The sequence below is a fragment of the Papio anubis genome, chromosome 7 (genome assembly GCF_008728515.1).
Source record: "Papio anubis isolate 15944 chromosome 7, Panubis1.0, whole genome shotgun sequence".
NCBI lineage: Eukaryota > Metazoa > Chordata > Mammalia > Primates > Cercopithecidae > Papio > Papio anubis.
In genome coordinates this window covers 124,214,052-124,235,305 of record NC_044982.1, presented here as the reverse complement: position 1 = coordinate 124,235,305, position 21,254 = coordinate 124,214,052, and the positions used below count along the sequence as shown (strand labels likewise).

The following is a 21,254-nucleotide window of genomic DNA, read 5'->3' as shown; positions in this document are numbered from 1 at the left end:
GGAAAATGAGGCAAAATAGAGAGTGACAGAATGCGCCCTGGGCTCCAGGCCTGCATACATTCTAGAACCCTGTGAGGCATCTCTTCTGGAGTACACACCAGGTTAGAGTGGGGAAAGGCACGGGGTCCTCAGAGACCTCTCACGGCAGCCCTTCTCCTTCCCCTTCCCCCAGATGGTTAACTCATCTACCCACCCACCCACAGAAGAACCATGGAAAACCAGGTGTGCAGGCAGGGCCCAGGGTCAGAGCTGGACGGTAATGACGACTCTTCAATGAAGAACAATTATTTTCCTGGCCAGGACATGAATATTGACTCAGCCTAGTTGTGTTTTGGGGAAATCATGGTAAACCAGCTGTGTTATTAAGGTATCGGGTGGAATTTGCTTAGGTTACACTGTCAGGCCAGAATTAGTCACACAGCTAATGGCAAGGGTTTTCCTTTGAGTTGTAGGAGTTGAGAAAGTGGGATCCAAGTTCCAGTCACATCCCTGGGCTGGCCCCGTCCTGTGAAGACAGACTGGTTCCAGATGGGGCCTGTGGGGATAGAATCAATCTCAATGGAAGACTGCTGGAGACAGGGCTAGCTGTGGTCCTGCACGGGCCCAACTGCATGTAAACCTAAGCTCTGCTACTTCCCAGCTTGTGTGATGCTGGGATGTTACTTGGCCTCTATCCGGTCTCAGTTTCCTCATCTTTAAAACTTGACCAACCAGGAGATGGGAGCTGCAAGATTCTAGCTCAGTCTGAGGGTGAACTCTGTAACCATCTGACTGTCCATAGTTAGAAGGGAGTGTCTCTGGTGGAACTGAACCCCTCTCCCCTGACACTGGCAGCAACCAAGGGGGTGACCACTGCAAGGAAGTGTCGTAGAGGAGACTCCTTTGTGACTTGCATGATGCAGTAAGATGACCCTTATTTCTCTTCCAGTTCAGAGATTATTTAGGCTGGTGGCCAGCTGGTTACTGGGGCCCTCAGCTGTTACAGCTCATTGCTCAAAGTCTGCTCCTCCTCTGAGGCTTAGGAGGAAAACAGTGCCCACCTCATGGCTGTGACCCATCCCTTTCTCCATCCCCAGTTTCCTCAGCTAGGGGCTGCTACTGTCAGACCCTGGAATAAGCTACTTTGCCCTTCCGGGCCTCAGTTCCTCATCTTTAATATAGGGACAAGCCTGGGCAACATGGTGAAACCCTGTCTCTACAAAAACATATAAAAAATTAGCTGGGCATGTTGGCGTGCACCCATAGTCCCAGCTACATCAGAGGCCAAGGTGGGAAGATAGCTTTAGCCCAGGAGGCGGAGGCTGCAGTAAGCTGTATTTGTGCCACCGCACTCCTGCCTGGGTGACAGAGTGAGACCTTGTCTCAAAATAAAATAAAGCAGGGACAATATCAAGAAGTATATTAGATAACATGTGTCCTATCCAGAGCTTGGCCCATGTCCCAAGAAAGTAGAGGTTAGTTCCGTCTACTCCTCTGGATATAAATAGCACACATTTCTCATCCACCTACAAAGAAGTCACAACCATTTAGTGACCAGAAGTTTGTACACTTCAGATCAAGAGAGAGGTTATTCTGCTAGGGCAAGTAACCCAACTCTCCTTACCCTCTACCACCAACCCCCATCAAGGGTCTCATAGGAGGCCCCCGGGCACTCAAAGTCTAGAGGATGTGGCACCAAGCCCAGCAGTGGGCATACAGCAGGTGCTCAATAGATATCTCTGTAGTGAACGACTGGAGCAAATATAGGTCTAGACATGTAGGGCCTGTGAGGTTTTTCTGATGGCAGGACCTACCCTTGCCACCCAACCCCCAGGAGCCCTTTCATATAAAGCTAAGCTTTTGGTCCCCTTTTGTGATGTGGTTGCCTCTTCTGGAGGCACAACATGACAACCACTTTTGTGGTTGTTGAATGATAAATTCAGATGTCAAAGCTGAACAAAAGGCAGATTCAAATTCCACTTTACAGATGAAGCACTGTAGCCTGAAGAGTTTGGGTAGCTTTTGTAAGTCAGTGGTGGCACCGGTATCAGAGCCCAGGCAGGAATCCTGACTCCCAGTCCAGTGCTCTTCCTCCTCCAGGTCCAGGCAGTACAAGCCACTCACTACTCTATGTGTGGAAACACCTATGTGCATGAGTGGCAAGGGCCAGGGCATTCCCATCAGACTTCAAAGAGTGGGGGTGTCTCCCAGGGTAAGGGTTTTATCTTTTCTATCAGACCGGAGACTTCCACAGGTTAGCGCCCCAGAGAATCTACTTAACAGACGCCTACTGTGTGCCAATCACTGTGAACACAGGGATGAACAACACTGGGTCTGCGCTCTAGAAAGGCTCAGAGTCTGAGGCAGGTTCCTTTCTCCTTTCTTTGCCCCCATCCCCAACCTCACACAGTGTGGGGGATGCAGAGTGGAGAGGGAGGTTGGTGTGGGGTCGAGCAGAGCCTGGGAACTCTGTGGGCTGCCCACAGCCGGGATAGTTCCTTGTCCTCTCCAAATCCCAGAGGGACACTCAGTGTCCAGGAGGAGGAAACTCTCCCCAGCTGCAGGCAACACCCCACTGGGGCCTTGGGGGCGGGACCAAAGGGCTGATCCTCAGCCCAGCCTCAGGAAAACATGACCCCCCACCTTGGATGACCCTCTCCCCACTGCCTGGCTGCTGGAGGTGGAAACTGGGTGTGTGCCCGAGCCCCAGCCCACTCAAGGCAGGGCTAGACTTGGAAAACATCAAGCCAAGAGCAAACTTCAGCCAAGAGGGGTTTGCGTTCCCTCCTCCTCCTGCTCTCAGGAGAGGGCCAGGCAATGGTTCCATCTGGTTGTGTCTGCCAGTTACTAGGTGTCTGGAACAGGCCATTTGGGAGGGAACTGTGGTCCCAGGACTATGCAGCAGCCCCAGCCCCCTGGGAGTCAGCCCTTCTCCAGTCCTGTCCCCAGGAGAAGGCAACTGTTTCCCTGCCCTGAGGCAAGGCTAGTGCAGGTGAAGAGTGGCAGCTGGGGTCAGTGGGCATGGTTTGATTCAGGCCCACATCCCCATTCATAACCAAGGAAAAGCCCAGCTCATTTCTAAGCCTTTCTTTCCTCATCTGTGAAACGGGAACAGTCAGACACCCTTTCCCTACCACTAAGGCCACCAGCAAGGACACCGTCAAGACCCAGCACTGAGAGCCCACTGGTCCCCAAGATTGGGACTGTCATGCCTGCTGCCTGGACATTCCAGGCCATTCAGCCAATATCTGGCCTCGGGGAAAGAGAGAAGCTGGCAGAGGGCCTGGGATAGTATTCGTGGGGACTCCTGCCCACCCATCCTCCCATCTCCTCCTCCTCTTCCTGTCTGGTCCCTGGGGTAGAGAGTCAGAGATATTTCTGGCTGCCTCCTCCAGGCCTCTGGCTTCCCAGGCTCACACAAGTGGTCCCCACATCCCATCACTGCTTTGATGGAGTGAACTGGATGAGAGTTCCCTAGCAGGGGAGGCACATTCGTGTTGGTTCTGCAGATTCATACGTGAGGATCTATGCATATATATCCTAAGGGGGAGAGAAGTTCCCCTGCCTCTTCCCACCTTCTACTTGATCATTGCAAGCCCCTCATCCTCCCTAAGAAGGCCTGCAGGTAAGGATGGGACAGCTGCACATCTGAATGGCAGATACCATTTTACATATGTCTGGGCCTCAGTTTCCTCACCTTAGAATAAGGTAGCAGGAGGAGATAATTATTAAGCTCCATTCCATCCCAAGCTCCATTTTGGGACCCATAGTTTTAGCTGGTCACCCAGAAAAGTTCTGTGTAGTGGGAAAAGTGCCATGGAATGGGCAGCAGGAGGCCTGGGGCTGTCTGCCTCAAGCTACAAGACCCTGAGCACACCTCCCTCCACTGTAAGTGAAAGGATTGAACCATATGAGCCTGAAGTGCCTTCCAACTATGCCCTCCTGACACAAGGCGACTGCCCAGCATTTGTAGCACAGAGAGGCATCACAGCACAGTGGTATGGCCCAGCACTTTGGGAGGCCGAGGTAAGTGGATCACTTGAGGTCAAGAGTTCAAGACCAGCTTGGCCAACAAGGTGAAACCCTGTCTCTACTAAAAATACAAAAATTAACCAGGCGCGGTAGTGCATGCCTGTAATCCCATCTACTCTGGAGGCTGAGGCAGGAGAATCGTTTGAACGCAAGAGGCAGATCACACAAGCCTGGGTGACAGAGTGAGACTCCGTCTACAAAAAAAAAACACCCCAAACCAACGAACCAAACAAAAAAAAACCCACCACCAACAAAAATACAGTGGTATAGCCATACCCTCTAGCGGTCCCCAACCTTTTTGGCGCCAGGGATTGGTTTCATAAAAGATAGTTTTTCCACAGACGGCGGAGGGGAGATGGTTTCAGAATGATTCAAGCGTATTACATTTATTGTGCACTTTATTTCTATTATTATTTATATAATGAAATACTTACACAACTTGCCATAATGTAGAATCAATGGGTGCTCTGAGCTTGTTCTCCTGCAACTAAACAGTCCCATCTGGAGGTGATGGGAGACAGTGACAGATCATCAGGCATTAGATTCTCATATGGAGCAGGCAACCTAGATCCCTCCCACACGCAGTTCACAATAGGATTCACCCTCCAATGAGAATCGAATGCTGCTGCCACTGATCTGACAGGAGGCAGTGCTCAGGCAGTAAAGAGGATGGGGAGTGGCTGTAAATACAGATGATGCTTCACTTCTCACCTCCAGCTGCACAGCCTGGTTCCTAAGGTCCGTGGCCCCAGGGTTGGGGACCCCTGCTTTAGAATCAGGCTGGCTGCATTCCAGGCCTAGGTGTGCCACTCTCTGGCTCTGTGACTAAACCTCTCGGCACTTCAGTCTCTTCATATATGAAATAAGGCCATTAATTTCTAATTCATAGTGTTGCTATAAGCAATAAATGGATAATATCCATGGGGGGAGAAATAATAGTATCTACTCCTAGGATTGTTGCAAGGAGTTAATATAAAGTGCTTACAATAGTGCCTGACACATAATGCAATTAAAGTGTTAGCTATTATTTTAGGAAGCTCTTCTTCCCATCCACAGGCCTATGATCCCCTAGGCAGCCCCAACTCCTTTTCCCAGGATCTGGAGCGTCGCAGCAAGTGTGGAATTCCCATTCCCATCCTAACTCAGGGGCTTTATGGGATGCTCATCTGCAAAGCAGGGTTGCTACCTTTTCCATTTTTCAGAGAAGAAAATTGAGACTCAAAAAGAGATTGGACTGGCTCAGAGTCAGGGTCAGAAGCCCAAGCCAAATTAAAACCCTGGTCCTGGACCCCAGTCTGGCCCAACATATTTGCTCCATTTATGCCTTGTTCTCCAACTTGCCTGTCCCACTCCTCTGAGCTTAAGCGGTGAGATGGGTATTCATTCCGTCTCAGCGACTTCCTAGCTGAATGACCCCGGACAAGCTACCTAAACTCTCTCACCCTCAACCGGGATATTTCAGATGTTGTCCCAAGACTGTGAAATAGGTGTTATTATTGGCCCCATTTAATTTTTTAATTTTTTTTTTGAGGCAGAGCCTCACTCTGTTGCCCAGGCTGGAGTGCAATAACACGAGCTCAGCTCACTGCAACTTCAGCCGCCCGAGTTGCAGCTATTCTCGTGCCTCAGCCCAAGTAGCTGGTATTACAGGCACGTGTCACCACGCCCGGCTAATTTTTTTTTTTTTTTCGTATTTTTAATAGAGACGGGGTTTCCCCATGTTGGCCAGGCTGGTCTCGAACTCCTGACCTCAGGTGATCCACCCTTCAAGGCCTCCCCAAGTGCTAGGATTACAGGCGTGAGCCACCGTTTCTGGCCTACTGGCCCCATTTGTAACGTGAGGAACAGTTAGGACACTCGCACGAGGGCACACAGCTGGAAAGATGCAGGTGAAATGGGTATCTCCCTAGCAGCCCTCAGTGCGCCGGCATGCTGCAGGTGCACGGCATATGGTCACTATTATTACCATTTCTTCTAAGGAAATGAATGACCACACAGGTCTCCAGATGCCCTCCGGGCCCGCAGCCATACAGCCTGCGGGCCACCACATCACATGAGCCGTACTATCTTTAGCCAGGGAGAGATATTTATAGCCCCCAGGGAAGTTTTTGCTCCGAGGGAGCCCCACAGTCTGTAGCGGGCGAACCCAAGGCCCCAGTGGCGGCCTCTTCCCCGCCGGCTCGCCATGCCACGGGGCCCGGAAACCCCTGTGCAGGTATGGGTGGGCGGCCAGCTCTTCCAAGCCGACCGCGCCCTGCTCATTGAGCACTGCGGCTTCTTCCGCGGCCTCTTCCGCTCCGGCATGCGGGAGGCGCGCGCGGCAGAGGTGCGCCTGGGCGTTCTGAGCGCGGGCGGTTTCCGCGTCACGCTGCAGGTGCTGCGCGGCGAGCGGCCGGCGCTGGCAGCGGAGGACGAGCTGCTGCAGGCCGTGGAGTGCGCCGCCTTCCTGCAGGCGCCGGCGCTAGCGCGCTTTCTCGAGCACAACCTCACGTCGGACAACTGCGCATTGCTGTGCGACGCGGCTGCCGCCTTCGGCCTGCGCGACGTGTTCCACAGTGCCGCGCTCTTCATCCGCGACGGCGAGTGCGAGCTGGCAGCTGAGCTGGCGCTGCCCGAGGCCCGCTCCTACGTGGCGGCCCTGCGGCCCAGTAGCTACGTGGCCGTGAGCACGCACACGCCCGCGCCCGGTTTCCTGGAGGATGCGTCGCGCACGCTGTGCTACCTGGACGAGGAAGAGGACGCGTGGCGCACGTTGGCCTCGCTGCCCCTGGACGCCAGCACGTTGCTGGCCGGGGTGGCCACGCTGGACAACAAGCTTTACATCGTGGGCGGCGTGCGCGGCGCCAGCAAGGAGGTGGTAGAGCTGGGCTTCTGCTACGACCCCGACGGCGGCACGTGGCGCGAGTTCCCCAGCCCGCACCAGCCGCGCTATGACACAGCGCTGGCCGGCTTCGACGGCCGCCTCTACGCCATCGGCGGCGAGCTCCAGAGGACGCCCGTCAGCTCCGTGGAGCGCTACGACCCGGCCGCGGGCTGTTGGAGCTTTGTGGCCGACCTGCCGCAGCCGGCCGCCGGCGTGCCCTGCGCCCAGGCGTGTGGCCGCCTCTTCGTGTGCCTGTGGCGGCCGGCCGACACCACCGCCGTTGTGGAGTACGCGGCGCGGACCGACGCATGGCTGCCGGTGGCCGACCTGCGGCGTCCGCAGAGCTATGGCCACTGCATGGTGGCCCACCGCGACAGCCTCTACGTGGTGCGCAACGGACCTTCCGACGACTTCCTGCACTGCGCCATCGACTGTCTCAACCTGGCCACGGGCCAGTGGACGGCGCTGCCCGGCCAGTTCGTCAACAGCAAGGGAGCGCTCTTCACGGCCGTGGTGCGCGGCGACACCGTCTATACGGTCAACCGTATGTTCACGCTGCTCTACGCCATCGAGGGCGGCACCTGGCGGCTGCTCAGGGAGAAAGCCGGCTTCCCACGGCCCGGCTCCTTGCAGACCTTTCTCCTAAGGCTGCCTGCTGGCGCCCCTGGGCCTGTGGCTTCGACAACGCCAGAACTGTGACCTCTGGGCCGGCTTTAGGAGGAAGGAGACGCCGCGACTCCTCCCTGAGTTATGGCTGAGTGTGTGAAGCCGGCCTTAGAAGTAGCTGGTAACTTCCCTCCTTCTACTGAGACACCCAGGTCTGGTGCCTTCTGGTGGTGTGGACATGTTCAAGCAGCTCAGGGAGCAGCGATGATGCCATCAAATCACTTGGGCTCTGCTGAGAGCTGGTGGGTCACAGTGTCAGTGAAAAGGGTAGGGGGAGTTGGGATTTGAATAATCCAGGCTTGTATGTAATGGGCTAGTGATTGAGCATGGCTAGGAGTGACTTAAGTGATGTTGATCAAACTGCCCGTAGTAGGCAAGAATTAGGCACCTACTGTATGCCCAATACAATGTTATGCCTAATGAAAGCTGTAGTTGCCACACAGGGATCCAGGAAGCTTAGAGGATAACCCAGAAAAAAATCTTAACAGTTACAGGACAACGAAAAGATTTACACACACTTGTCTTGATCCACAGAGTTGAAGGCAACATGCAAAAAAATTTAAAACCACCTGTACAGTATAATAAAGTGCTGAAGAAATCAGGGCGAAGGGAAAATAGGAAGAGGAAAAATATATAACTCCAGAAAAGAGGAGAGTGTGCAAACTCTATGGAGGAGGTGAGCAGGATACCATTAGCTGCTGAAAGGGGAGGCTCAGACGGTAGAGGCTGAGAGCTCAGAAGAGAAGCAGGGTTGGGGAAGGCTGGAGCAGATCTGGAGGGTCTCTGCAAGTCCAGCCATACCGGCAGAGCAGCAGTAGTTGGGGCATCTGGAGAGGTGGTGAGACTGGGCCAACTTGTAGCAGATAGTGACTGAGCTGAGCCTGGAGTAAGACTTGTAGGGGTGAGAGAATTTTTCACGTTCCCTTTTGGGACCCTTAGGGGAGCACCCAGGTATAAGCCCTTGCCCACCCTGTTTTTGCCATCACCACGGGGCAGTGGACTGTTAACCCACGTGACTTCAGGTATGAGCCAAATCCTGCCTCATCTTCCTCAGTTGTAACCCCTCCTCCACATTCTACAGGTTTGTTCTCTTCTGTCCTATTATGGCCTTCGCGATTCCCCTCACCGGAATGCCTTGTCTCCTTCTCTCTCCCTGTCAGTGCTCTACCATCCTATGTGCAGCATTGGCTGACCCACCTCTTTGTTTTCCTGACCTGGGCTGCCTGCATTGCTCATTGGACCCCTGGCTGTAACATCATTGTGGTGTGCACAACCACGTGTGCGGATTGTAAGGGCAGAGATCATGTTCAGTGAGCTGGGGGACTTCGCTGTCCATGATTAAGATGATGATGCCTTGAAAGAACCCGGGCTACAGAGGCCACCAGTTAGCAACCTAGTGCTGACCTCTGTTGTTGGATGAGGACTCTCATTCCTTCATCAAAATCCCCAGCTCCGGCTTTTGGGCAGATGCCTGTCCCAGCCCTCTCCAGCCTCTCCATGGCCTTGGGAAGACTTCTCTGGGTGGTCCTGATTGGTCTCCATCCCCCAGGACCTGAGGCCCATGGGGAATCTTGGCCTCATCAGAAGTGGAGAATGCAGTGTCGGCATGGCACCTCCGGGGCATGGAGGCTTGCTCCAGGGCTGCCCCTAGCTGCCTCTTCTCTTGGCCTATGTCCCAAGCCTGGAGAATGCCGCCCTCAGAGGCCTGGGACATTCCAGCCCTGGAGTAGCCTAGTCTGATAAGTCTCAACAATAAACCCTGACTTTTTCTTCTTGTGAATGATGTGCAAGGTACTTTCACATCTGTCTTCCCCCTCCAGACCTACCTTGGGCCTGGGAGTTGGGTACCCTCTTCTTGTGGCAAAAACTGACCCACTGGCCCAAAGCCACACAGCATAGCAACAAGAGTTCCTCACTTGTAGTTCTATCAAAGTGTAATTCCTTCCTTCCTTCCTTCCTTCCTTCCTTCCTTCCTTCCTTCCTTCCTTCCTTCCTTCCTTCCTTTTTTTTTGAGACAGGGTCTTGCTTTGTCCCTGAGGCTGGAGTACAGTGGTAAAATCATGGCTTACTGCAGCCTTGACCTCCTGGGCTCAGGTGATCCTCCCTACCTTAGCCTCCCGAGTAACTGGGACTACAGGTGCACACCACCACACCTAGCTAATTTTTATAAAATTTTTTGTAGAGGTGGAGTCTCACTGTGTTGCCCAGGCTGCCTTGAACTCCTGGGCTCAAGCAATCCTCCTGCTTCGCCTCCGAAAGTTCTGGGATTACAGGCATGAGCCTCTGTACCTGGCCTCAAAGTGTAATTTTTATCACACATCAAAGGTTTATTTAATTCACCTATAAGCGAACCAAAAAGAATGGCAAAGCTGATTGAAAGAGCGTTTGAGAGACAGATTTGTGTATTTAGTTGGAAGAGACATACTAAAATAAGTTTGCTAAGTTAGAGACAAAACTGGTATATGCCTTACAGGACAAAAGCATGATTTTTTTGGTTCTCTACTGAACAAAAATCCTTTGCATCTTTACATACATGCATGTACATATTTGTGCATATGCCTACAAGTTAGCATGTGACTTCACAAAGTCTGGGCTCTAATCTATAGTAAATTGTAAGGCAAAGGTACATTCCCCTTGAAAATTAAATAACTCTTCTCTGTTCAACCCTGTCCCAAAGTGACACTGAAAGGAAAGAATTCTCCTTTTGCCTTACTTCCAAGTTACAGATAACTTTTCCTAACAGTACAGAGCATTTTCCTCCTTGCTCGTGCCTCCTGACCAGTGCTGAACACCTGAGACTTGCCACATCGTGATCCATCAGCTCATAGTCTCTCTCATCCCACAGCGTTGTCTGCACTTGAGGCTGTTCAGCCCCGGCCTGCTGGCTCCTGGCATTTGGTTGTTCCTTCATCCAGGGCGGCCCTTTCTGAGATGCCTTTTGTGCATAATAACAACACTGTTCACAGAGAGCTTTCCCACAGTTGACTTGCTTGAGCTTTTAAGAATTTTAAATGGTAGATAGTTTGGCAACACCCCTACTCCAGCAGCTTAATGGAGGGGAAAAAGCTCAAGGGTCGTGTGATTAGAAGAGGCTCGTTAGGAAGTGGCAGAAGCTGGCTGTGAACCCAGGGCCATAGGCTTGTCTTATGTGCTGCATGACTGCTTGGCCGACATCCTGAGATGGACACGGTGTTTCCAACGGTCTCCTTAACACTCCCTCCCTTTTGCCTTTCTCTATGTATCCCCACCTCTTTTGGGGATTCGTTTGTTCCCTTGGACTCAGCCCTTTCTCCTCCCTCTTCCATAGGAAAGTTAACTAGTTCTCTTCCCTTAGGATAGACCTGGAAGACCAGTAGCCCCGTTCAGCCGGGTAATGACTGGTTTAGGCCCTGGGGGATATTTGCATGTTCACTGATACTCCCTCATCTCAGGAAGTGTGGGGAGCTTTTGTAAACCAGTTTTTGTAACCTTCTCTGCCTAAGGGTTCTCACAAGTAAGGCTTTGCTCCACCCACAGTCAGCATGTCAGCTGCCCACCGCTCTCAGCAGGGATGGTGTCCTGGGGTGCTGGTGAGGAAACCAGCAGAAAGCCAGAATGGCTCACCCAGAGTCACACAGGCAGTCACGTGGAAGAGGAGGGACCTGAACTCAGGACTTGGGATTCTCAGCCTCTCATTCCTCAGCACCTCGGCTTGACTGCTGCATGCAGGTGTGGGGGCACAAACCAGGCGCAGCTGGGCAAATTACAGAAACACTTAGGAGTTCCTGAGCTCAGAGGGCTGGGTTTGAAATCTCTCGGTCCCAGCCCAGAGGTTTACTCTGAGAAGTCCGTCCTTTCTGAGAGGCCTACACTCACACAGCTTAAAGCTGCAGGGATCATTTTCCTGAACCTGGTGGCAGCCCTACAGCCCGACTCTCTGGAGCTCTCTCCAGTCTTCCACAAACGTTCTCCTTGCCCCTGACTCCGGATGTCCTGCACCCCAAGCCTTCCTCTGCCTGAAATCATCTTATCTGGTTTATATAGCCCGCCCGGCAGAGGCAGAGAAGCTGCCCCACCCCTGTCCTCCACCCAGGACCCGCTTCCTTGCTGGCTTCCCTTCAGTGTGCTCACAGGGCAGCCAGAGCCATCCTAGTTCAACAAAACGCTGGTCAGAGCATGGTGCTCCCTCTCTGAAAGGCAAAGTCCTTTCAGACTCTCCCACCCTGTTTCCTCCCTGACTTCATCTCCCACTCCTCTCTGGCCTCATCGCTCTTCAGACACACCAGGCACACTCCCAGCTCAGGGCCTGTGGCCGGTGTCTGCCTGCACACTGCCTCACTTAGCCCCACTCTGCTTCTTGCAGGTCTTGGCTCAGATGTCACTTCGATCCTGCGGGCTTTCCTAACCTCCCTAGTTAAAACCTACCTCCCCCTTCTCTGTGTGTTCTCCCTTTTCCTGTTTTATTTTTCTCCATAGCGTTTAGCATCATCTTCCATGCTCTCTTTTCACTTGTTTGCTGTTGGCTTCCTCCTACTAAAATTTGACTCCACTAAGGCGGAGGTTTTTTTCTGTTTTGTTCACTGCTGTCTCATCAGGACCCAGAACAATGACTAGAACATAGTAGGCAGCTTAAGAGATGATTTATATAGTAGGGACTTAAGAAATATTTGTTGAATGAATGAATGGTACTCGACGGATGTTTGTTGACAGAATGAATTGATCAATTGATCAGTCAGTCAAGGAAGCTCCATGGGAGAGGTACAGAGAAAGGCTTTCAGATTTCAGAGGACAGGGGTATCATTTCTGGCAGGGCTGTGGCAGGTGGCCAGGGAAGACTTTTCTGTGGAGGTGATGAGTTGTCAGATTCACAGTCCACCTTGGGAAGAGTGGGATCTGAGAAAAGCAGCAGCTCACGGGTCACTTCTCTTCTTTCAAGGGAAGGGAGGAAGCTGGGATTGGAAATGCTAATCATCCCATGAAGAATGGCTCCTCTTGGCGGCGGAATACACACAGGGCTGCTCTGTTTATTTTCCTTTGGCCCCAAGGAGCTGGGCCTCTTTTTCATCCTAATTACTTTGCTTCAAGTTGCTGTCACATCCCAGGAACGGCAGCAAATTAACTGTGCTGGTGGGAGACACAGTTGTTGGAAGACAGGCTGCCCCCAACAGGCCAGTAATGGACGTGGGATACAGGACCCCCTGGAGGAGGTCTTGTCCCAGCAGCATCCTCTGCAGCTCTCATGATTCTGCCCCAGCTGGACTGGGGAAGCATGAAAAGAGGGAGCCCTTCTCTCTGGCATCCGAGTAACTAACAAAGGGAAAATGGGCCTTTTGTTGGGCTACAGGGTCTTGGAGCAGGGTATAAGCCTCTAGTTCCACCCCTCTCTTCACAGGGAAGGAAAGCGAGGTCACGGGTTAGGGGCAAGCAACTTTCCTGGAGACACAGCAATGCAAGTGGACCACCCAACCTAAAGCCTGCTTCTCTGGAATCCTCCTCCCATCCTCACATGTTATTTCCTGTGCTGCCTTCCAGGGCATTCATGAAAGAACTTCCTTATGGTGACCCATCCTCAGGCTGCCCTCCCTGATTCCAGGCTTCCATCCTTATTTTTTCTTTTTTTTTTTTTGAGACAGAGTCTCGCTCTGCCGCCCAGGCTGGAGTGCAGTGGCGTGATCTTGGCTCACTGCAAGCTCCGCCTCCCGGGTTCATGCCATTCTCCTGCCTCAGCCTCCCGAGTAGCTGGGACTACAGGCGCCCGCCACCTCGCCCGGCTAGTTTTTTTGTATTTTTTAGTAGAGACGGGGTTTCACCGTGTCAGCCAGGATGGTCTCGATCTCCTGACCTCGTGATCCGCCCGTCTCGGCCTCCCAAAGTGCTGGGATTACAGGCTTGAGCCACCGCGCCCGGCCATCATCCTTATTTTTTCTAGGAGAGTTCCTCTACACACACACCCCATTCAGCACTCAGATTCAGCAGGTAGAGACAAAGGAGTTAATCTCTAATGGTATTTGGGCACCTGGGCCCTTCAAATCACACACTCATGCGTACACACACACACACACACACACACACTTTGCCAACTCTACAGGAAATCAGAAACCATTGGCCCAACTTGCTTCCCTTTGCAGGTAACATATTTTCATTCTAACAGGAGTCTTACAAAAATATGCCTAACCGCAAAGTCCCGATTAGCAAAGGGAATTTCGGGTGCTTAGGGAAGGAGCTAACACTGGGTTGCAGTGGAAACGAGGGACTGAGGACTTTGTAGGTGCCACTCTGCAGAGGGACAGTGCTGCCTGCCTGCCAGCTGATTTTGCAGCAAACCCTGGCTCTGACAGGGACTTCTGTTTGACCATGGGTAAATTCCTTAAAGTTGCTGAAATGAAAGAGTGAAGGTGTCTCAACTCTAACCGGAGATGATAATTCCAGGAGGGTTGTCCTGAGGGTGAAATAAGAGCCTCTAGACCAGCATATGCAGTCCTCACCTTCCAAGTTCTTTCTTCTGGTTCCTCTTCACACTTTCCCCTCCACCCGTTATTGACACCCTTACCGTGGAGAAGGTGCAGTTTTGGTGAATGGACCGTGTTCCAGCCGTCTGTGCTTATCGCTCATGATGCAGCAGAATGGCACCCAGGGGACCTGGGTCCATATTCCAGCTCTACGTGCCAGCTCTGTGATGTTGGGCAAATGGAGATGATGATGAGAGACTGTTACAGAGTCTCTGTGCAGATGATGTGAAGTACCTGTAATGGGGCCGGAGAAGTAGGCTGGAGTCTGTGTGTGAAGAGCCTTGAATGCCAGGCTAGAGAACTTGGGCTTTATTCTGTAGGAAGTGGGGAGCCACAGCGAGTTTTTGAGGCAGTGAGTGTGACTGAAAGACCTGCTTTTTGTATTCAGATAGCAAGCCCCTCATTCAGCCCTGGGCTGACAGCTCCTTGTCCCTCGAGATCAGCTTGTCCCTCCAGATCCGCTCCTTTCTCCTGCTCCACACCCCGAGAGGTGGTCCTGTTTGGGTGACATCACTGGGCTCCCTTGCCTGGCTCCCAATACAGAGCAGCAGCAGAAGGTGGGAAGTGGGGAGGGGTGTGGAGTCAGGGAACTTAGTTCCTGGCTCCCTCCCTGCGGGGTGATCTTGCACTGACCTTTTTCCTTCACTGACTCAAGTCCCTGCCGCTGACGGGTGGTCCTTTCCTTACAGCCCTCTGTCTCCAGGTTGAGGTGGCTGCTCTCTTCCCTCCTGCCCAGGCGGGAGTGGTGAAACCCCAAGCTCACTAGCCTTGTACTATCCCTTAGGGGCCCTCCACCCTTTGTGAACAGCCTCTTTCCTCAACCCTCCTCTAGTGACCTGATTTGAGTGTGCCATCTCTTTCCTGCCAAGACCCTGCTGGACATGGGCCCTGTCCCCTCTGACCCTCAGCTCTCTGGGCCGTGTCACCAAGTGGCTTGGCTGGGGCACATTATACTGGAAAATGCCCATCTCGGCCGGGCGCGGTGGCTCAAGCCTGTAATCCCAGCACTTTGGGAGGCCGAGACGGGCGGATCACGAGGTCAGGAGATCAAGACCATCCTGGCTAACATGGTGAAACCCCGTCTCTATTAAGAAATACAAAAGGCCGGGCGCGGTGGCTCACGCCTGTAATCCCAGCACTTTGGGAGGCCGAGGCGGGCGGATCACGAGGTCAGGAGATCGAGACCATCCTGGCTAACACGGTGAAACCCCGTCTCTACTAAAAATGCAAAAAAATTAGCCGGGCGAGGCGGCGGGCGCCTGTAGTCCCAGCTACTCGGGAGGCTGAGGCAGGAGAATGGCGTGAACCCGGGAGGCAGAGCTTGCAGTGAGCTGAGATCCGGCCACTGCACTCCAGCCCGGGCGACAGAGCGAGACTCCGTCTCAAAAAAAAAAAAGAAAATGCCCATCTCAGTGCCTCTGCCTGATCACACGGTTATGGGAACCAGAGGAATGTCTTACAGGCAGAGGCGGTGCCTCCGTGACCAGCAGCCAGGGCCTTGCCTCCCAAGTCACTTGAATTTGAGGGGAAAAAATTGACCTTTAGAAGCTCTCTGAGGAGTGGCTGGGAATGGAAACTGAACCAGATGGCATGAGCTCCAGAGTGCACAGCTTCTGTCACCCCCTCCCAAGTGAGGGGCCAGGCAGGCCTGCAGCCCCGGCCTCCACCACCCTGGCTGGACCAGATTATTACCAGATTTATCCAAGGGGTTCTGCAAGGTACATAGAGGGAGCCCTGGGGATCCTTGCTTCAGGCCCACCCTTGCCACCTGTTTGCTGGGTGATGTGGGGCTGGTTGCATCACCTTTCTGAGCCCGTTTGTATCTGTGGTTGAGGTGTGTCTGGTGCATACATTTGCTGTGGGGTCAGGTGGGGGAACGTGTGTACAGGCTCACTGTGAAAGGAGCCAGTGTAGTGGCAGGGAGGCTCCAGTTGTGGCTCAGACTTCCTGGATTCTGATCCAATTCTAATACTTCCTGACTGTGTGATCTTAAGCAGTTGCTTACCCTCTCTGAGCCTCAGGTGGGCGTCTGTCAGTGAGGACAGCAGAACCTAAACTGAAAGGGCTGTTGGGAGAGTAAATGAGAGAGCACAGACAGGGTGTGGAGCAGGGCCTGGCTGTCAGTGTCAGTGAAGCAGAGACCTCCCTGCCCTCAGGCATGGGCAGCGGAGCATCTTGGCAATAGCGGGCAGTCTGGCTTCAGATGGAGAAGGCAATTCATGGCTGCTTGGTGTACTTGGGAGCCCCAAAGAGTTTTGGCCTTGAAAAGATCTCTCACCGTCCCTCCTGATTAGGGCATTTTCTCCAGAATATGACCCTAGGGACAAAGGCTGGTGCCCCCTCTGGTGGAGGGAGGACAGTGCTGGGTGGAGGGGCAAGTGTGTGAGTCCTCTCACCTGGCCTGTGCAGGCGGCCTCCCCAGCCCTGGGTCTGACTGAAGATCCAGATGCTGAGAAGGTGGCATCCCTATGACCCATGGGCCCCAGCCCTGTAACTGAGGTCCCTGCACTCCTGGGGAGCTAAAGACACTTCTCTTAGGTTCAGTCTCCTACCTTGAACCCCCAAAACAGCTCTGGACTGCCTCTAGGCGGTCTCATGGGCCACCTGCCCCCACCAGGCCTGGGGTTGGTGTGACAAAACGAAGCTCCTCATCACAGGGACAGGGTGGTGGCAGCTTTGCCCAGCAGCACCCACTGCTCTTCTCAGAGCTCAGTCTCCTCCACTGCCGTGTGTGGCCACTGCTCCTGGCCTGCTCAAGAACAGCAGCCTACGCTTGTTTCTGCTTGCCTTACTGCCATGCAAAAGGTACCATGTGGTCTCCAAAGGAGCACAGCACAGGGGCGTGTGAACCAGCTGGAACCTCACTCCGCTCCGTGGGCACCGGGGGGCCTGTGCAGATCAACACCAGGACCCTCCCAGCAACTACTGGGATCCCTTCTTCAGCCCCAGCCCTGCAGTCCTTCCAGGCTCTGAGGTCTGGTCGCCGAGGAACGGCGGTGGCTGCCTTGGTTCCTGGAAATCACCTCACTAGTAGTCATCCCGAGTACTAGAGCTTCCTTGAATCCCTTTTGGTGGCTCTTTCAGCTGGAGTTCGGTGACAGCCCTTTGGAAGGCACCTCCCTTTCAGCACGGGCCATTCCTCGGGTGACTCTCCGGGCTGCCCTCTCCCCCTACTCTTTTTCTTCTTCTTTGGACTTTGCGCACCTCCTCTAACCAGAAGCTGTGCCAGGCACAGAGGCAGAGAGACAAGTCAGGTTCAGCCCCAGCCCCCAGGGCCTCACAGTAGATCGAAGGAGGCAGCCAGCCCCTGCAGCAGTTAGGACCACAAGGTGAGTTCCCTGATGGAGATAGCGTCCTTCCTGGTGGCAGCTTCACCCCAAGGTTCTCTCATCCAGCTTAACACACCTTCCTCTATGTTCGCAGGGAGACAGGACACACTCTCTGCCCCACTTGACTGCCACTACCTTTACTCATGTTCTCTTGCACCCAGCAGGGTGCTTTGGTTGTCAGCCAGGGAAACCTTTGGCTAAGTTCAGGAGAACAATATCTTACTGGAAGGACTTTGGTAGCTCAGCACTCCCTGGGAAGGCCAGCGCACCTGGCTGGAAATGGACAGTCCACAGCATCAGGAGCTGCTCACGGTCCCACTGAGGCTGCCCCACAACGTGTGTACTCAAGACTCCAGCGCTCCAGCCCGCTGTCGAACCGGACAGAGGACCAAAGGGCACTCTAACAACACAAGATGGTCCACAGCTGGGGGAGGGTCAACTCCCCCAACTCAGTGGGTGTCACTTAAGGGGAAATGGCCCGCACGGGGCCTGCTGGAGTTCTTGGAATGGTTCAGCTACTGCGGTATTTGGGATATGTGGCTAAGTCATGCCCTGGGGCTGTCAGTCCTGGGTCCCTGGCTCCCAAGCACCCTGGCATTCATCCTTCTGCCCTCATCTGGCACCCAGTTAATGTCTCTGCTCAACCTGGAAACATTTTCTTAACGACAAAAAAATAAAATCATAGGTTAAAAATCTCGAGCAGTAAAACAGCAGATGACGTTGTGTGGGCAGCTGCCCAGAGGACACAGAACGCACGTCTCCTGAGCGGGTGGCCTTATAAGGACAGGTTCAGGAGTAGAATGGGCAGGAGGGAGGGCCACCCACCAGGAGAGTAGGAGGCTGGAGTAGGGGTGGGTGCCCCACCACTGGGCTGAGTGTGAAGCCAGTAGGATGCCTGGCCAGGACCTGACTCCACAGAGGGACTTGGCTGTGCGCGAGCTCCAGAGGCCCTTGCGAGGCCAAAGCCTGCCTGTCCCTCTGCCTTCACTGTGTCACTGACCTCTCAGCCAGCTGCCACGCAAACCTGGCAGCCTCGCCCTGGGAACCCCCTCCCTCCAGGGCAGAGGCCATTTCCCTTCCTTCATCCCGTCTTCTGGGCCCAGCAGGCCTAGCACCAGCTGGCATGGTGTGCAGTAAAGGTTTGTGGGGTGACAGAATTAGGAAATGAAGGGTTCTCTGGTGGGAGTTTTGGCTCATCACCTGGGCTGTAGCACCTGAAACTCAGGGCAGCGTCTTCTCTCCTCAGAGGGCCCCATGTGGGGCTGAGGAGGTGGGTAGGGCTGGGCAGTTTTTGCCCTGCCCAGGATCACCTTTGTGCCCAGTGTGAAGACACACATACCATCAACTTCCTCCTGATAGTGTGGGAGAGTTTCACTCCCCGAGGTCAAAGTGTGTGTGTGACAGAGAGTGTGTTTCTGGGAGACTCCTGATTGTCTCTGCACTTTTCTGACCCCAGCATCGCTAGGATTAAAGACCTGGCCCTTGGGATCTGAGGGTGAGCAGAGGAGCCCCCCAGGAGGTCCCATACTGAGAGGAGGACTCTGGAAGCCTCCCCAAACCCTCATTAGGAAAGATCCTTCCCTGAGCTTCCTAAAGCCCCACGTTCCTCTCAGGGTGAGTCCTGCGTAGAGACAGAATGGTCATTTGAGGAGAACTGTGAGGGTCACGCCTTCCCTTTAACAGCTTGCACTGTACCTAAAACCCTATCATTTATGAGCCGTTATCCTGAAATAAGCATTGCCTCGGCCCCTAAGTTCTCAGAAGGCAAAGAGTGTTCCCTGCAGAGGTCAACAAAGGAATTCTTTACTCTCTAGATAAGACAGGAGGACAGGGCAGCTAGAGGCAGCCTGGGCAGCATGGGGGACGGAGAGTGGAAGGAAGGGGCTGAGAGGGCAGGAGGGTCCCAGAAGAGGGAAGCGGCTCCTGACTTCAGTTGATCCTTGGAGGCCAACAGTGACCTGCGAGTGTGTTCCCTCCCCGCAGAGTGAAAGGGTCAGGGCCGAGAGGAGGTGCTGGCAGCCCCTCAGCTGGCGCTGCTCCCATGCCAGAAGAATGTCATCAGCTGCGGAAGGTTGACTTGAGATGAAGCAAGAGAGCAGAGGTGAGAGAGGATCAGCGGCAGCTGTGTGTGCTGGAGCCTGCCTGGGGGCCCAGCCTTGCATAATACAAATACAAGATACAAGGAAACCCCCCGATACAAGTACCTGAAATGCCACCATTACACATGTCTTATTTTGGGTTAAGCAGTGCCTCTCTGTGGTAGGCCAAATAATGGTCCCCCAAAGACATCCACGTCCTCATTCCTAGAACCTGTGAATCTGTTACCTGGACTTTGCAGGTGTGATTAAGGATTTTTTTTTTTTTTTTTTTTTTTTTTTTGAGGTGGAGTCTCACTGTCGCCCAGGCTGGAGTGCAGTGCTATGATCTCAGCTCACTGCAACCTCCACAATTCTCCTGCCTCACCCTCCCAAGTAGTTGGGATTACAGGCATGCGCCACAATGCCTGGCTAATCTTTGTATTTTTAGTAGAGACTGGGTTTCACCATGTTGGCCAGGCTGGTCTCGAACTCCTGACCTCAAGTGATCCACCCATCTCGGCCTCCCAAAGTGCTGGGATTACAGATATGAGCCACCACGCCTGGCTGTGATTAAGGATCTTGAGGTGGGAGATTGTCCTGGATTATATGGGTGGGCCCAATGGAATCACGAGGGTCCTTCTAAGAAGGAGGCAGAAAGTCAACCAGATAGAGGGCACTGTGCACATTTCCCCAGGAAGGGAACACGTAAAGGCCTTGAGATCTCAGGCCGAATGGGTTAGGAGATAGGCCTCCTGTCAGAGTCAAAAGGCCACCTTCAGCCTGCTCCACTGGGCCTCTGCGGGGAACATGGTGGGGATCCAGAAGAGGAGACAAAGCATAAGCGGACAGGAGGGAGAGCAAGAACCGGGCAGAATTAGCTTCATTCTGCTTACATGGGCCAGGCCTTGGTTTGCTCCTGGAACCTGGACCCTGCCATCCTCCTGACCTCCTCTCTAAGGATCCTCTTGTCCAGACCATGCTGGAGTGTGTCATCTGCTGCTGTTTCAAGGAGCCACCAAGGCAGCCACCTGATCCTTAGTATTAACTGAAGAGATTGTCCTTCTCCCAGGTGGCACTCCCAGAATCCTCTGCTCCAGCCAGGCACCTTCTTTAACCCTGCTGACCTGAGAGGCAGAGAGCGGTTCTCCCAGGGTTTCTGAGTTTGACGATAAATGCTGGAGATTTGTTAACCATAACAGTGATGAGGAGGATGATCATAGTAAAGGTAATAATGATGGAATGAGGCTGGGTGTAAATATGTATAAATAAGTAGCTACTAGATACCATGGCACAATCTTCCTGCACACTATCCTGCTCAATCATCACAATTGGGAAGTTTCAGTATCTATATTTTATGGATAAGACATTGAGGCAGAGAGGCTGTGTGATGTTCAAAAGGTCACACAGCTGGTTAGTGCTAAGGCTGTAGTTTCAGCCCACATCTGACTTCAGAGTTTGTGCCCCTAACTACCACACTATTGTACCTCCTAAAAAATATTTTAAATGAACAATTTGCTCACTGATGTCTGTCCTTTTATTTGGAGACAGAATCTCACTATGGAGTGCAGTGGCACTGTGGTAGCTCACTCTAACCTAAAACTCACGGGCTCAAGCAACCTTCCTGCTTCTAATGTCTGACTTTTTTTTTTTTTTTTTTTTTTTTTTTGAGACAGAGTCTGCCTCTGTTGCCAGGCTGGAGTGCAGTGGCTCAATCTTGGCTCACTGCAACCTCTGCCTCCTGGCTTCAAGTGATTCTCCTGCCTCTGCCTCCCGAGTAGCTGGGACTACAGGCGCATGCCACCAAACCCAGCTGATTTTT

At 53.3% G+C, this 21,254-nt stretch overlaps 1 protein-coding gene across 1 annotated transcript; it reads left to right on the top strand.

Moving 5' to 3' along the window:
• Positions 1-5,729: 5,729 nt before the first annotated feature.
• KBTBD13 (kelch repeat and BTB domain containing 13) lies at positions 5,730-9,501 on the top strand. Its single transcript, XM_021940657.2, has one exon. The coding sequence runs from the start codon at positions 6,197-6,199 to the stop codon at positions 7,571-7,573; it is 1,377 nt and encodes a 458-aa protein (XP_021796349.1). The 5' UTR covers positions 5,730-6,196; the 3' UTR covers positions 7,574-9,501.
• The last annotated feature ends 11,753 nt before the right edge of the window (positions 9,502-21,254 follow it).